Source organism: Engystomops pustulosus, chromosome 4, assembly GCF_040894005.1.
Source record: "Engystomops pustulosus chromosome 4, aEngPut4.maternal, whole genome shotgun sequence".
In the NCBI taxonomy this organism is placed as follows: Eukaryota; Metazoa; Chordata; class Amphibia; order Anura; family Leptodactylidae; genus Engystomops; species Engystomops pustulosus.
In genome coordinates this window covers 102,032,955-102,051,612 of record NC_092414.1, presented here as the reverse complement: position 1 = coordinate 102,051,612, position 18,658 = coordinate 102,032,955, and the positions used below count along the sequence as shown (strand labels likewise).

At 35.8% G+C, this 18,658-nt stretch overlaps 1 protein-coding gene across 1 annotated transcript in view; it reads left to right on the top strand.

The window, feature by feature from the left end:
* The window catches only part of PPP1R3A (protein phosphatase 1 regulatory subunit 3A), a 47,677-nt gene extending 33,001 nt beyond the window's left edge, over positions 1 to 14,676 (top strand). Inside the window, exons 2-4 of the mRNA XM_072146927.1 lie at positions 474 to 526; positions 624 to 751; positions 7,807 to 14,676. Of these exons, the coding sequence (XP_072003028.1) occupies positions 474 to 526; positions 624 to 751; positions 7,807 to 9,939 (2,314 nt within the window). The 3' untranslated portion in view covers positions 9,940 to 14,676. The remainder of the gene's footprint in view (positions 1 to 473; positions 527 to 623; positions 752 to 7,806) is intronic.
* The last annotated feature ends 3,982 nt before the right edge of the window (positions 14,677 to 18,658 follow it).

The window sequence follows — 18,658 nt, the reverse complement described above, 5'->3', positions numbered from 1 at the left end:
CCTTAAAGGAAACATACCATCAAAATCAAGCTTGATAAGCGAGGGCCACTTACTCATAGATCCAGGCATCATGACTGTGGTAATCTTCCTATATTTGTTAACCATGATCTCCTTCCCTCTAAAATCAACTTTTAAAGTTACGCTAATGAGCCTGAATTGTTCTGAGGGGTGTTACCAGATGCCATGGATATTGCTTTTCCTCCTAGCAGCGTCACTTATTTGGTGTGACTTTATTTGGAAAAAATGCCTTAGTTTTTAAGTAACATTTTCTTTCTGTCTATTTTTTAATGTTTGTTCTGTTTCTTAGCTACAAATTAGTCCTGGGATTGCATATAAAGTTCAGTGAAATAATATGTATGCTTGGAAAGATTTTCGTATGAATAAAAGAAATAAAATATGTAAAATAGTTATATATGTTGTCTCTCTTGTGCCTTATGCATTACATTAGTGACTGTTTATTTATCATTATGTAGCAAAGAAGATGAAGATGCTGAGATATTACAAGCAGAAACACCTGCGGCAACAGGTACCTTCTTAATCCAAAAATGACCACATAACTTACATTTATATGTTCTGTGCCCTTTTAACTTATACAATTCTTTAAAAATATCTTTATGTTCCAGAGAAATATATTCCCAGAATAATTTGTTCACATGATGAGTTTTCTGAAGACAACAATGATGAAGAAACAGCGGATAAAAGTAAAGAAAAAGAAAAGAACAAAGAGGATGAAAGTGATATGCAATTGTTTGTAAGTCTTTTTTTGTGGATATTGAATCTGTCAATGTTCTTGTTTTAATTCTAACAAATTGGGGTAATTTACTCTTCTTTCATATACATGTAGTTTTGAAAAGATAAAGATAGTATGCTTTTTACCACATTCCGTTCTTTGTTGAAAAGGTATTCCATTGTCATTTAATTTTGTACACTTGGATTCTTTTTACATCTTTACAAAGCATTGGCTTTATTGTGTGGGCTATAATATGCATGTTTAAATATATTCTTTCTATTTATCATGTTTAATAGGGAATGGATCTATTGTTCACTTTATATTTTTATTCACACAAGGGATAATTGTATTTCAGCTCATATTTTTGTTCGGTTCTTTGTTAATTATAGTTTATTTTTATTCTATTTTGCTGTTTTTCAGTACCAATGACTGAAATGTTAAAGTGAAACTAACATAAAATTAGTTAATTTCTATTATTTTATAGTGCATGCTACAAAAGACCTTTTTTATGTGTTTTAGAAAGAGTTCTTTTAAAGGTTGAATGTAGTAGGAATACATGTCCTCCTACACTTACTGTCACACAGCAGAGAAGCCACTGCAGCCTGTGCAATGGACATAAATGGTTTCTGTGTTCTACATTTAGAATGTGTTTTATTTTTAGAGCCATAAAATACTGCTTAAGACACACCACAGAAGTAATGATTTCTAAAGAAAAAATGTGTCAAAATCACATATCATAGATTGAAACTCATCTTTGAATAGTGTATGGTACTCACTGCTCTAAAATGATAACATAAATCAGCATAGGTCAATGACACACACGTAGGTTTGCCACAGCAGAATTACTGGTGGCTAACCCACTGCAACATATTGTAACATTCATGCATATACTATGATAATTGCCCGCTTCAAACAGCTGGCACTGATTGCTGGTGTTAATCTGTTAAATGCCAAAAGCATTTTGAAAAAGCATTGAAAACACAAAAAAAAATGAGACACTGAACAAACTCTGACTGAAAACTGATTAAAACTCTGATGAAAAATGTTAGTTTTTCACTGACCAAACCCTAGTTGCTCTCTGATCAGATTCTGACATATCTGCAACGCAAGTGTGAAAGATGCCTAAGGCTAAGTTCACACTACCGTCAGCATATCTGTTCTTTATGTCCATTTAAAAAAAAACTGGTGATAAATAAAGGTAGATAAACTGACAGTAGTAACTGATGACATTGTGTCCATTTATTTTACGGATACTGATAAAAAATGGACACTTGTCTTTCAGTAAATCTAAGTTAGTATCTGTTTTTTTTTGAAGAATCTGTTTTTTTAATTACACTTTTTCACTTTCAATACATTGATCTATAGCTTCTATATCTATCTATATATCTATCTAAAATAAGAAAGTCCAAGGCAGCACAACCTGTGTATCTGGGTGCAAAATCTGTAAATATGTGGCAAAGGATCTAATGATAGTTATAGGAAAGGCAGACTAATTGGAGTGCTGCTGCCTTTCCTATAACTACATATCTATCTATCCATCCCTCAAACAAATCTATCTATGCCTCATAATAGTTGCCATCTATAAATGTCTAATTGTACCTACCTATCCATCTCTATCTTTCTGTCTATCTAGCTTTTCTATCTATCTTCTATCTATCTAGGTAGCTAGCTTTTCTTTCCATCTCCCTAACTATCGACCTATCTATCTACCTACTTATCCACCTACCTTCCGACTTATCGATCTCTCATTTCTATCTACCTATTGATCTCTTATTTCTATTTGCCTACCTACCTTTCTTTCTATACCTCACCTTGATCTATCCATCATCTATTTTTATATCTATATAGCTAATATTAACTGTTTATTAACTATTAACTATTTCTGTGTGTATCTGTCTATTTCTTCATCTATAAAAAAAGCGTAAAAACTGACACTTACAATCTGTGCTATTGACTTCAATGTAAAAAAAAATAATGTCATCCGTTGTGGTCAATTTGGCACCATCAGTTTTGAATCAGTTTTTTTTTATGGAAAAAAAATATTTTTTAGATCACTATACAACTAATGACAACGGATGACATAAAAATTTACATTGATTTCAATGGGATTCAACACTGATCCGTTCTCTTTCAGTTTTTTACTTTTCTAGCCAGATACTAGAAATGGAAAGCACAACCGTAGTGTGAACTGAGCCTAAATTTGTCAGGCCAGATTATCTTCAGCCACTCCTCTCCAAGCCCTACTAAACCCACTTAAAAAATGGCAAATGGGGGTGAAAAATTCTAAATAAAAAATCAATTATTTTTATGAGCTGTGTCTGAAATCACTACTTAGTTCATGTTATTTTATGTTGGGTAAGGTAAGAGTGTAAAATCATGCAGCAGAAGTCTGTACAATTATTTATTAAATTACTACACATTAATTTACTAAATGTTATAATTTTGACTATAAGACTTTATAAAGTCAAGTGAGATTTAGTTAACTTCCCTTAAGATATCCTATAGTCAGATATGCTATATTCATGTTTTACCTCTGTTTCACCTATTTAAAAAAATGTTTAAACTCCAATGATAATCATATATACTATGTGACATTACTTTGCCAAAGGAAGTTATCAATACATATTCTGTAGCATATATGGTTTAAATGAGGTAATAAAGCAAATTTTGACCATCTCATTTGATTTCCTAGAGGTATATTCTTTAGATATTTGTAATTTAGATCTGTACTTCCAACACTTTAATGACTTAAACAATGAAGCAATATAAGACCTTGAAATACAGCCATCTAGGATGGTTGAAACCCACAGGCATTAGCTCACTAGACAGCTGAGCAGTTGACAAGTAGCATGAACCTTATGTTAGAAAAAGAAGAAATTGTAAGATTTGCATATAATTACTGAGATCATGCAAATGTCAGTTATGAATATAAAAAAACACAGGCATTTCACTGTTAAATCCTGACAGTTGGCATCACTGAAAAGCTCAAATGCATTTGAGTACTAGTTGGCAGAAGGTCATTAAAACAGAATTTGCAGATACATTAACACTCTCACTTTTCTTTGAGTGATAGTTTGCTATTTATAGTTGGCTGAGAGTTTCCAGAAAACATACTAGCACGATAAGTTGTAGTGGGCTTCCACATAAAAATTGCATGGAGAAGTATGGGGACATTGAGCCTTTTTTAATTGATTTGAAAGAAGCTATCAATATACAGTACGTATGCATAAAGTTGAGATCGAAATGATGGTTCTGACATTTGAGACAAAAAAGACCGAAATGATTGGAGATTTTCCATTGGAATGACAAAATTAACTGCCTCCATATGAATACCAACAAAAGCTATTGAAAAAATAGAGAAAAAAATAGTAGTTGGCAAAACTTCTTAAAATTAAGGCAACACATTGGAAAAAGCAGGAATTTAGAATCATCTCTGACTCATGAATACCTGTTAAGAATTCAATACATTAAAAAACCAAAACAAGCAAAATAGTACAGAAAGTGAGTGTCATTAGGCTATAACAAGATCATTTCGCAAGTGCAGATATTCTTGATAAATATACAATAAAAAATATACAGAAAAGGAACTAATACAGTTAATTTCTTGTTAAAGTAATATTATTTATTACTCTTGTTTTCCTTTATAAATTAAGAAACATAAAAGATTCCAAATGTCACATTATATTCATAGCATTATAGTTATCTCTATAATCTGTGTTGTTAAGAAAATTATCATAGATGTATGTATAATGCATAATAAACCATTTTTATTTAGAATTCTCATTTGTGATATTACGTGTACTGATGTCTACAGATTTTTTACATTAGAGCTAAAGGCCGAGATATGTTTAATAGTAAGTTGGCTGCTTTGATTGTAACTCATTTAACTCAAAAATGTCTACAAATCTAAGAATTTTTTAAATAAATTCATGAATGTATAGCTAAACATATTGGTTGATTCAGTTTAACACACCTCTTTTTGGCAATAACCTGCATAGCCACAAGATAGTAAGTTATCTGAGCAAAAAACAAACTAATAGCTTCTGAATCACTCTCTGACTGAGCTGATTTCTTTTTTATTTTACGAGCAGGAGATGATTACTTCAACACAAAATATTAGCATGTAAAGCAAAATTGGAAACAAAACACAATTATCTCATTGAAAATTTTAACCAGTTATGTATTCTTATACCTCACATTTAAAATAGTGTACTTTATTCTTCAATTATTGTTTTACATGCATATAGTTGTATAACTGAAGATAAATCTACATTGCTTTTCTGCAATAAGACCAAGAAATGAAAATGTTGAACAAATGAAGTATTTAAACATTTTTATTCCCAGTTTTCATGTACTGTAGAAGCAACACAAGTAGCCAAAATAATATCTGGCTGGAAATGAAAAATAGAGTAGCTTAATTGCGTTATTTAGTCTCAGAAAGTCTCCTGTGAAATCTAGTTTTAATTATTGTTAAAACAAAATTATCAAATATTGTTTTATTATACAATTAAGTATTATAGTACATAATACCAACCTTAGTTCATACAAGGGGTAAATGGTTTAAAAATACTGTGCATTAAAAGAGAGGTCACAGCAAAAGGCTATGAGAATTATCTCTGTGCACCTTGTAGAATGTATTTATAGATAATTTTGTATTTTTTTATAATCACATACTGTAGATGGTATGTAAAAAGAATGATAAACATACTATGAATCACAATTGCTTATTTTAATTAATAATTTTAATTCTTTACAACAAAAGAAATGTTAAGACATTACAGATTTGTTCTAGAACTATCTGAGGTTTCATATATAGTACAGTTAGATTCAGAAATATTTAGACACAGACACAAATACTTTTTTTACCTGTTTATAAAGCATATTCAAGTTTTAGAATGGACATCAATGTAGAATCCAGACTTTTCGCTACTTGAGGGTCCATTAAAAATGGATGAAGGGTTTAGGAGTTTAAGCCCCCTGACCTGTGCCACCTTGTTTTTTGAAGGGACCAAAAGTGATTGACCAATTGACTCAAAGGCTGTTTTATGGGCAGGTGTGGGCAATTCCTTCATTATGTCATTCTCAATGAAGCAGATAAAAAGTCTAAAGTTCATTTTAGGTGTGATGCTTGCATTTGGAAGATTTTGTTGTAAAAAAAAAAACATGCATGGAAAGCATGCGCTGTCTATGTAGATGAACAAGTCATCCATCATCTTTAAAACATGGCAGAGGTAGTGTAATAGGCATGGGCATTCATGGCTGACAGTTGTATAGAGTCACTAGGGGAAGATTTATCATATGCCAGTGCTCCTGCACTGGTGTATGATTGCGTCTATGCCCCACTCCTTGTCACGCCATGGCCGCCGAGCAAAACTGCGCCAGGTTTTTCAAAAGAACGCAGGCAGGGGGCAGGAACTTGATATGGAAGTGGTATAGTTGCTATTGTAATCGCAAATCTTGCACTGTGCAAGAATTTGCCATTATTTCACTGCTTCTACACCAAAAAGAAGTGATAAATCTCTCCCACTAGTATTTATTGAAGGTGTGACCCAGAACAGAAGCAGCAAGATGAATTCTGAGGTATTCAGAGACATGCAAATTCGACCAAACTGATGGGTCATCATTTTATAATACAGATGGACAATGACCCAAAACATAAAGCCAAAGCAACCCAGAAATTTATTAAAGCAAAGAACTGTAATATTCTTGAATCACAAGGTCAGTCATACAGCGTTTGGTGATGAGTTCAAGACTTCAGACAGTCAATTATTTCATTTGTCAAATTACTTTTAAGCACCTGAAATTAAGGGATGAATTAAACCTGGAAGTCTGAACTTTTACTGCATCTGAATTGTACATTAACAAAATTAGAAAATGTTGTCTGTGTCCACCAAAATTAGAATAATATTTGTTTTCTAAGTCCACATATTTTTGGACCTAACACTATCTAAAAGAGACTAGGTCAATAGCTTAAAAAGTATATCATTAGCTATAAATTGAATGGATTACTGTTTTCCACATGCACAGTTATCAGTAGAATTGATACGCGTTAAGTTTTTTTCACCGGTAAGCCTAAAACTTTCTACAAAGTTTCTTGAAAGCATGCAGGTCATCAGTCCATAAAACCAGCATATTACAGAAAGTTAGTACAAATAGATTTTTGATGACTTGATGTAATATGCTGGTTTTATGCCTGAAGCAATACTTATGAACTAAAACAAAGAACCTTATTATAGGGGAATCTATTGTATATTTTAGGCATTTGATTCATTTTATTTTTGTTTTTATGGTTTTCCTTTTTATTTAGAAATGTGAAAAAACATTTACTCATTAGTAGTGATATAATTATCTTACAAAATGCTGGTAAGATCGGGCTGTCGCTATGACAGCTTAGTTTACAGAATCATCCTGTCTTTGCATTTACACCTTTTTCTTACCTATAAGTATGATGCCCAATACTATATGTACCATTATAATACACAAAAAATATAGTTTTTTTTGTTAATGTATGAGTCAAATATAATTTTATGAAAGACATCATTAAAAAAAGTATTTACCTTAATATATGCATGTGGCTTATAGTAACACATATTTTAATATTGCTTACATCTATATTCCATTAAGCCAAGTGCATTCAATTCCCTCAGCTATCCAGCCCAGGCAAATGCTGCCCTTACTTCTATGAGCTGCAAAACTTCTCCTACACGCACCAAGGGCAACATTCAGAGTGCCTGGGATATAATGACAGGTATGATTCTGGGTATTACCTATTACCTACAGGAATTTATTGATAAACATTAACTTGCTTGTTATGTATAGGTCACTGAAGAACAGTGAATGTGAACATAACTATCACATAATCATTGCATCCTGCTAGAAAAAAATGTATCTAACTGCTTGATTCTTACCCTATTTTGTAAAGCACTGGAGCATGGTTGTACCTCTTTACAAATTTACATTGCACAGTGTACAGTATCTACAACATGATTGTGCTTGTTTTTTATATCAACATTTAGAAGAAATACCATTGATTAAATATTTTATACTTTTTTATTTTTGTTTTTTATATATTTTAGTTAAGCCAGCGTCTCATGAATGCAAGAATCACTTCTTCTGAAGAAAAATACAGCACAGGACATTCTAACGAAATTATTTCACCAAATGATCAACAGCTGAATGAAGGAATTAAATATTTACCAAATACTTATTCTGAAGTATCAGAATATTCACAACAATTAGAAGAATGTGATTATAGTAGGGAATATAGACCTATCAATGAGGTCATCCCATCTGGGGACACCAAGGACTTTAGCTCTTTGCTAAGTAGTGCTGATCATTCAGAACATCAAGGAGCAGTCACAAAAACACATCAAAGTTTGGAAGAGAGTGAAAAAGCTGATATATATTTACAGGACTCTGGATTAAGTGAACAAGACAAAATCTCACCAGTGATTATAGATGAAGCATCACATGGGGAATCATGTCAATGGTCATCAACTGAAGAGGAATGTGAAGACCCCATAAGTGACAGCTGCCTAAAATTTTCTGAAACTCCATGTACTGTACCGCCTGACACCACGCAGTTAACAGAAATAATAGAATTTTTGGATGATAATGCCAATCCAAATTACAGCCAAAGCACAAGTACTTTGCCACACTTTTCAACATATGATACAAAGGGAATAAAAGATGAGCAAAGTAAGAAAAGTGAAACTGAAACAATTGAGGATGACACACTACTGCTAACAACAAAAGAACATACAGAGCCAAAACATCCCATGTTATTTTTACAGCATGAAGACTTTCAGGATCTTTTATATAAATGTAAATCTTCTGGTAGCAGTGTCCTTGAAAAGGAAAATACTGAACCAAATGAAAAGGTCTATAGCATTATATCTTCAGGGGAAACTTGTCTGTTTAGTGAGGGACAAGTTGAGGACAAAGGAGAAGAAAAGGAAACTGAAAATACAAATATTATTCCTTCTTTGTGCAAAAATACAAAACATAGATATGATGTCACTGACGTATCAGCAGACAAACAATATATTACTACTGCTAAGGAAGACGAATTCTCTGATTCTGACATTGTACCTGCTTTGTCCAAACAATATGATCTTACAGTCCAGGGTATTCACTTAGATCAGATACATAAGAAAATACAGGTTATTGATGATAAAGATGTGGTATCGAAAACAGATGATAAAAGAAGTGCACATAGAATTTATTGTTCAGAAAAAGAATCATCAGTGGTCGACTGCTCAAAAGCTCACACTACAGCTGAAACTGTTGTCCAGGGCACATTTCATGAACGGAATGCAATGCTGGGAAGTCTTCCAAGTGAGCAGACACCGGAATACAAGGTCATCATTGCTAAGATAACAGAAGAAAAAGGTCAAAGTCAAAAAAGTGTTCAAGATAGACAGGGTAACAAGAGTTCCTATGTGGATATTGGTAAGAATGAGAATGTTAGATTGCAACAAGAGATTGATGAGACTTCAGCGAAGAACATTGAGCTCCCTATTGAAAATACTCAATCTGTTAACAAAGAGGTTGCAGATTTTACAGAGAAGTTAAACACCAGTAAAATTCCACATTTATCTACAGAAGGGGGTTGTGTATACAACTACAAAAGCCGATATGGAGTAGAACATTATGAAGGCAGCTCAGAAGAATTAATTAGAGAAAGCAATGCAGAAAATGATGCTAAAATTATCCAGTCAAGTAATAGCTTTACACAACTAGGGCAGGATCGGCTTTTAACATCAAAGGATGATATGGCATCTGAAAAAGAAACTAATGATGTCACAGATCTTTCACATCTGCATAAACCAGAGGATAAAAAATGTGGTAATGTACAGCCAAATAAAGAGGAATATGCAAGCCCATCTATTCTAATCAGTGAACCAGATGATGAAGGGGAAGCTCAATGCTCAGATGAAGAACATAGTATGTTTGAGGATTTACAGCATTATTATCACCATGATAACACAACATGTCCTGACCAGCAGACTGAGACTGGTACAATGCCAACAGAGTCCATAGGTATTGGCCATGTAAAATCCAAGGTCTTATGCTTTATAATGTTTGTGGTGTTTGCTGGCCTCATGTATCATTTTGATTTTCTGGTGTGTTTTGCCCTCTACCTTTTCTCATTATACTGGTTATACTGGGAGGGTGGCAAAAATAAAAATTCTGTTAGAAAGGAGTGACAATGTTTTTCAAAAGTTTAACAAAGAGACATCAAGTGACAAGTGGACCTTATTAGAGTTACATACTTATTGAAAGCTTCGATTGTTATTTGAGATAGGACCATATGAGAGCAATACCTGGAATTGTTAAGAACTTGTATCTGAAAATATCTGGGACATTTACTCAATGTTTTTGTTTATATGTAAAGTGAATATGAAAAACATTTCATATTTTAAATTGCAAAAAAACAAAATACAGTTATTTCTAATACACAGAACATAAAAGGTATTGGTCAAAGGAACCAGCTAAAACTTTTATAGTTTGTGTTACAAAAAAAACAGCATCTATACTATGGTCCTGGACCCAGTGATATCTTGTTAATTAAAGAAATCCAAAATTCAAAATGAAATTCCACTTAAATGAGTTCTGTGAACACCACCTTTATTTCCTTCTCACATACTGTAATTTCCTTTAGTCAGATCCATTTGTAGCAATAATGTCTAACAATTTCCTAAAATCAAGTTGAAATAACCTGAAGAACATAGTCAACAAAACGCTTTTTTTGCTGAATAAGAAAAACTTTTACAATAAGTGTTTTGTTACATATTTAATAATGGTATATTTTCTTCTGTGAGAGAATGATTTATGTCAAACTGCTGTTTCTTCTTTTAATATAAGTCATGAGGTTAAATGTTTTGGTTCAGTTAAAGAGGCTGTCTAGTTTACCAACACCTAAAACTACATTATTGTTTATTTTACTTTTAAGCAAAGGTTTGCAATTTTGCAATCCTGGTGCTTTTTATACAATATGATATGCAACTACCAAGAGACAAGGAGCCACATGCAGGAATCAAGAGAAAACTGTATTGTTGGGCAAAAAATTGAAGACGCCATAAAATAATGGAGCTGATGTATCAATCTTAGAGTTAAATGAGTGTTTTGGCTGTTTTCACACCTATTTAATTTTATTTGTCTGATTTATTATTGCTTTCAGCAAGTTATTGGTATTTTCACGCCATTTAAATATTTTTTTTATTTTGTGTGTTTTGTGGGTAGGGTTTGTGTTGCAATCTGCTTAGAGTTTGATTTACGATTTGCAACACTTTGAAAAGTTACACAAAAAGTTCCAAAAGCACATAAAAAAACACTTGGCTTTAACCCCTTCTAACTATGTGATGTACTATTATGGCGCAGTGTTGGGTAGGTGGTATGAAGAGTGCCCACATCACAGATTATCAGTAAAATTGCCATATACTTCAATACTGTTGTACTAGTGATTAGAGTGATTAGACTCCATAGGGTTGAAGTACACTAGGGTGCCTAAAAATAGTAAAAATTTAAATGGAAAAAGTTAATTCCAATAAAATTTGGAATAAAAATGAAAAAAAAGGTTGTACAGTCTACAAAATGGTGACAACTTGTCCAACAAAAAATTACACCTCACTGAGGTATGGTCTTCAAATATGGTGAAACTGATTTTTTTTTTTGTACAAAATATTGTACTGACGCAAAGAATAAAAGGGGAGCATTGGGTGAAAATAGTAAAAAATGGAGCCTGCACAAAGATTTTGCAAATAAGGGGTTTTTTTCGCCAGTTTCACCAAATTTGGAATTCTTTTACAGGTTTACATGACATGGAATATTAAACACTGACACAACCTTTGGAAAGTGAAGAACCAAAAATTGACACACAAAAAATGCAAGACATCCACAGTTAGTAAATAAGACTCTCTGCCCCACTTGTTCAGTGTGGTCAGTTTTAAAATGTGCATTACTCTTAAGCATCATGCATACAACAGGGGAATGTTTGCAGTCCAATTTTAAAATGTGCATTACTCTTAGGCCTCATGCACACAACAGGGGAATGTTTGCAGTCCAATTTGATCAGATGAAGATAAGAGCGTTTGGGGGAGGATCCGAAAAGCTGCTACATTGGCAGGAATAGGACCGGCTCCACAATTGGCCGTCTGGCTTGGTCATGTTGCAGGGAAAATCAGCAGCTTCAGTGCATCATTGTGCGGCTAGCTCACAACCACCATATACGGTCATGAGCATGAAGCCTTAAACTGATGAGACAAAATTCAACAGCCATGACGAATTTTGACATATTGGACAGAGGAAAAGCAGAACAACCGAAAGCAAACACTTTAGAAAAGTGGCTTAGAATAAACACCATTCTAAAACATTATTCAATGTCTATAGTTAAAGTTATCTTTACTGTATGGTACTAAAATACTCCCTTCATCCATCTGCAGGCCCATCACATTCACAGAAATAAATCAATGACATTTGGAAGATTCATGCTACAAAATATGACCATGTTCACCTGCTGTTTGTCTTAGTGTTATAAAGGAACAGTGTATTGAAAAAGTAGTAATATCCCTTAAACGTTTCCTAAATTTTACAACCACAAACTAAAATGTATTAATATTTTGAGGGTCATTTATATTTATTTTTCTGTTTTTTCTGTCTTTTTTTGAGACATTTTTGGCGCATTGCAATTTTTGCGCCTTTTTGGGGACATTTTGAAAGGTCTGCCGGACATTTGTTTTTTATCAGTAAGACACATTTATCATCTATTCCAGATGTGCTAAATGGCGCAAATGACATTTATCATTTCAAGTTGTCTTATATTTGCAACATATTTTGGCACAAAAAACTCCAGACAAAACCATACTTAAGGAAAACTTAGAAAATGTAAAGAAATGACTTGCGACATTTGTAACAAATGTCTCAAAAAGAGATCTGAATAAATAAACCCATTTAACACAAAGAAACAATGAGATTGATAAACTACCAAAGTTGCAAAAAGACAGGCAAAAAGTAGCCAAAAAACTGAGATAAGATAAATTACCCCCTTTGTGTTGTTCTATCACATAAAATATCAAGTATTTGTGAATGTGCTTTTGCAAATTTTTGCAAATTAAAAAAACTGATAAGTGTGTCATGCAAATCTATTCAGCCTCCACCTTTTGCTGCCATGCTACCTGCAAATTTGTTGGGATACCAGTTTTGCATATCTAGATGCTGGAATTTTAGCTCATATAGTGAAGTCATATTGGTCAGAGAATTCAATGAAATCAAGCCACACATTCTGGGATTTGGGTCTGGACTGGTCCATTTGAATATGCTTTGAATTAAACCATTCCAATTTAGCTTTGGCTGTATGTTTAGGGTTGATGTCCTGCCGGAAGATGAACCTATGCCCGACTTTGAAATCTTTTGCAGTCTTTAAGCGGCTTCTTACAGGATTGCCTTGTATTCAGCACCATCCATCTTCATATTTAGCAACATCCATCTTCATATTTACTCCGACCAACTTCCCATTGCCAAAATAAAATAGGTGAAGTGCAGTATTGACTTTCCCCCACACATAGGCTTTGGAATTGTGGTCTAAAAGTTATATTTTGGTCTCATCTGACCAGAGCATCTTCCTCCGTATGTTTTCTATGTCCCCTATATAAACTACAAACTGCAGACAGGACGTCTCATGACTTTCTTTCAAAAATAGCTTTCTTAATGCCGCTCTTCATCATGTAAATCATTTAATTATTTTAGGTGGACCAGCAGGGATCAGGAGAAATACATTTTTACAAGTGCACCAGAAAACAGTACCTTAGAAAAAACTAATTATAATGATCTTACAATCACAAGGATGGCTATCATTTTTCATATTCCTTAAAAGTAAATGTGCTAGATTACTTTGATGAATGATTGAAAGTAAACAGGTTAGACAGTTTCACATATTTTAATGTTTAGATGATTATTTAGGTGCTACAAGTTAATGAACTGGCGCATGTTCTACATATTTCTTTGATATTTTTTAATTTATTAGTGTTGCTTTGTCATGAAAACATTTCTGTCTATGTTACATTTCAATAAAAAATCAAATAGAAATTGTGTAGTGTTATGCCTACAACTGAAATGATCAGTGATATACATTATAATTTAGGATATAGACAGTATTATACTTTTAATGCAAAAAAAGAACTGTATAAAATGTCACTCTTAAAGGGAACCTGTCACCAACTTTTACCACATTAAAATACTAGCCCACTCAGAAAGGGTATGAAATGTCCTTTCTCGAATTCAATTTTTATTTAAAATCTCAGTGGTTTATTTTAAGTTATATACCTGGAAACATGATTTTGGTGTCATATTAAAAATAAGAATCCAATCTTTCAGATTGCACATGGTTGTAGTTCTTGAAGCTACAGAACCATAGATACAAATTGGATTTTCATGTCTTTAACTGCCTGCGTCTCCTGTTCCGTAGATCGCAGAACCACAAGCCTACTATTTAATATGACAACCAAAGTATAATTCTAGGTACTACAGGACCAAGATAATAGTGTCTGAAGTGATGCTGCCCCAATAACCTCTAAACAGTACTCATCTCAGGCAGTTCATACCCTACTTTTAGGTGCTAGTAGTTTAATGCGGTAAAATCTGGTGACAGGTTCCATTGAAGTAGTTGTTACCATTTATCTGGACGACAATGAAGGTCGACAATGGCAGGCACTTAAAATTTAGATCCAGGAACCATTCATGTACTGTACATCTTTTCGTTTTAATTGTGAGTTCTCTTGTAAATCAGTTTTAGACAAATTTTTGTACAAATGTTATCCTGCGTGTTGACCATCTGCATGTGATTAAACATTTGTTGCAAGTTAGGGGATAGGGAATTATGCTAATGCACCCACTACCACTAAAATTTTCACTAGAATTGTGAATAGCGAAACTTAATAAAGTAAAAAAATGGAGTAACAAAGCTTGTAATTTTCTGCTCTAATCATTCTCTATGACACTACTGGAGATAATGGAGTACAGCACTCAGTAAAGTGAAGTCAGTAAATATAGGAGCATGTTTCTTCCAGAACTACATTAAATACAAGAATGGGACCACCATTCTAGTGTTCAGTTTCAACCATCTACCAACCAGACTACCAACCATCAGCAAGTTATATCCTATCCTGTGGATTGGGATACATATAAATTTGGGATAACCCATTCATTAAAGGGTTCGAATGGTAAATGTACACAGCAAATATTGTAGCAGCCCATCCAATGTCTATCATGGTCTATACACAAAGTCCAAAATAGAGATCAATTTGTACTTCATATACAGTAAATTCTTTTAGGAGGCATCACATTTCCCCAATAAGCAACATATGGCAAATGTTAGGTAAAGTGAATTTGTAATATTAATATACAGTACTAACAGTATATTGATATATTGATATTCTATTGCAGAAATTGAGTAATATACACTATGGCTAGTTATAAGAGTAAGCGCAGATAAATAAAATGGATATATAGATTACATCAAATCCCTTTAAGACAGCAGGAAATTACATATAATTAAAATTAAAAATCAAATGGTAAAATGAAAAAAAGAATGTCATGATACTTAGAATGTATTATTAGAATGTTAATATTAGAATGTATTATTTGACATGAATTTTTGCTAGCTGGAAGTATGAGATCAGCAGCATACTGTTCCACATCAATATTAGACATCACATGTTGGTCCCTTCCATGAATATGATACTAGCAACTGTTGCCATGACCTTTGTATTTGGATGATGCAGACGGTTGGACAGCTGGGGCCGCTCATCAAAGTTTGACCTCCTGCTCTACACAAGAGGCAAGCTATTTTTAAGTATGCACATAGCCCCTGATTATCAACAAAGCTCTACTGCTGAATCATCTTTCACCAAGTGTCTTGAGAAGGTCAGGATGCACATTTAACCTTACAGACAATAAAGGCACCTTGTGCCCCTGAATAATTCCAGCCTAATAATGTACACAACAAGTAAAATTGAACACAACTATTATTTAACTCTTAAAATTGGGTATTCATGTTGTGTAAAATACAATAATAAACCAGTTGTTGGAATCTCCATATTCACACTGGGGACTTTCATTGTTATAGAATATGTGTTATGTTATATAATATGTTATAGTTATGTGATATGTCACATATCAGGGATTCCTTATGATCTTTCATGATCTGTAAAGTGTAGCATCTTCTTGTAGTCAATATACGACTAATCCCTGGCATAGATTTCAACTCTTAACCAGCAATTGTTAACCCGCCGACGTCTGTGCCCCCCTTCATGTTCACTTGGCATGGATGTAGCGTAAAGGGGAAGATAATCAAGACTCTAAAGCCAAAGTCAAGAGGATTTAGCAATTTTCACATAGTAGTGATGCTAGCATTTGGAAACTTTATATACATACAGAACTAAGAGGGAATAAAAGCATCATTCCAGTGGCGTAACAACAGCCCTGCGTTGCCAAGGGGCCCAGGATGGACAGCGGAGCAAAAATGTATTAATGCCATTCTCCCGGCCCATCACAGCCCAGCAGTAACAGGGGCCCACTGCCTGCTCACACAGCAACCCCTCCCATCCACCCGCCTGCAAAGCACATTTGCCTGCTCAGCATATTTGTCCGCTTGGCCAGCCCGTTGCCCACCCCCACAACACACCTGCCTATCTGCAAGCTAAGCCATGGGAACTGCCACCTGCTGAGCTGTGAGCACAGCCTCCCACCGAGCGGCAGGCAATGCTGCCCACTGAACTGTGGGCACGGCCTCCCACTGAGCCCCTCGCCTGCATGGAAAGACCCCTGAAGATCCATCCGCTCACCTGCCTGCACAGCACACCAACCTGCAGAGCCTCTCACCTGCATGCTACAGCAGCCAGCAGAGCTACCCGCCAGCCCACCAAAAATGGATGTATCTTTAAATAGTATGTATATATCTTTCCTTTAGTAGCAAAATGGCCGCAAGCACAATGTGTTACATGGGGCAAAGAACTCTGGCAAGAAGAAAGGAACATGGCGGTACTGTTCCTCACTGTATGGTGGTAGTGTTCCGTACTGTATGATGGTAATGTCCCTCACTGTATGGCAGTAGTGATCCTCACTATATGGTGGTAGTGTCCCTCACTGTATGGCAGTAGTGTTTCTCCCTGTATAGCGGTAGTGTTCCTCACTACATGGCGGTAGTGTTCCTCACTGTATGGCGGTAGTGTTCCTAACTGTATGGCGATAGGGTTCCTCACTGTATGGCTGTATTCCTCACTGTGTGGCAGTAGTGTCCCTCACTTTGTGACGGTAGTGTTCCTCACTGTATGGGAGTAGTATTCCTCACTGTATGGGGGTAGTGTCCCTCACTGTATGGCGGTAGTGTTCCTCACTGTATGGCAGTAGTGTTCCTCACTGTATGGCTGTAGTGTTCCTCACTGTGTGGCGATAGTGTTCCTCACTGTATGGGGGTAGTGTTCCTCACTGTGTGGTGGTAGTGTTCCTCACTGTATGGGGGTAGTGTTCCTCACTGTATGGGGGTTGTATTCCTCACTGTATGTAGGAAGTGTCCCTCACTGTGTGGCGGTAGTGTTCCTCACTGTATGGCGGTAGTGTTCCTCACTGTGTGGTGGTAGTGTTCCTCACTGTATGGGGGTAGTGTTCCTCACTATATGACAGTAGTGTTCCTCACTGTATGGCTGTAGTGTTCCTCACTGTGTGGCGATAGTGTTCCTCACTGTATGGGGTAGTGTTCCTCACTGTATGGCGGCAGTGTTCCTCACTGTATGGCGGCAGTGTTCCTCACTGTATGGGGGTAGTGTTCCTCACTGTATGGCGGTAGTGTTCTTCACTGTATCGGGTAGTGTTCCCAACTGTATGGCGGTAGTGTTCCTCACTGTATGGGGGTGGTGTTCCTCACTGTATGGCTGTAGTGTTCCTCACTGTATGGCGGTAGTGTTCCTCACTATATGGCGGTAGTGTTCCTCATTGTATGGGGGTAGTGTTCCTCACTGTATGGGGGTAGTGTTCCCAACTGTATGGCGGTAGTGTTCCTCACTGTATGGTGGTGGTGTTCCTCACTGTATGGCTGTAGTGTTCCTCACTGTATGGTGGTAGTGTTCCTCACTATATGGCGGTAGTGTTCACTGTGTGGCGGTAGTGTCCTTTACTGTATGGCGGTAGTGTCCCTCACTGTCTGGGGGTAGTGTCCCTCACTGTGTGGCAGTAGTGTCCCTCACTGTGTAGCGGTAGTGTCCTTTACTGTGTGGTGGTAGTGTTCCTCACTGTGTGACGGTAGTGTCCCTCACTGTGTGGCGGTAGTGTCCTTTACTGTGTGGCAGTAGTTTTCCTCACTGTGTGGCCATAGTGTCCCTCACTGTGTGGGGGTTATGTTACTCACTGTATGGCTGTATTCTGCGCTGTATGGAGGTAGTGTTCCTCACTGTATGGAGGTAGTGTTCCTCACTGTGTGGCGGTAAAAACTCGAAAAACCTATTGACTCGAGTAGTAGTATACAGCTACCCAGCCCCAATGTAGTATACAGCCAGCCCCAAGTAGTATATAGCCAGCCCCATGTAGTATACAGCCAACCCCCATGTACTATACAGCCAGCCTCCATATAAAATACAGCCAACCCCCATAGAGTATACAGCCAGCCACCAAGTAGTATACAGCCAGCCCCCTGCCAAGCGCATAAAAAATAAAAAACTTAATACTCACCCTCTGGTGTCCAGATCGTTGGCGCAGGTCCCGATCTTCATCGCGAGGCTCCCGATCTTCGGCGCGGTTCCCGACGGCTCCTCTTTTCTTCTTTCTTCTCTAGCCAGCAGAGTCACGTCCATGAGATCTACCGGCAGGCACACACTATAATGTAGCGGTGTCGCCGGGGATGACGTCATCAGTGGCAGCACTGCCGCATTATAGTGT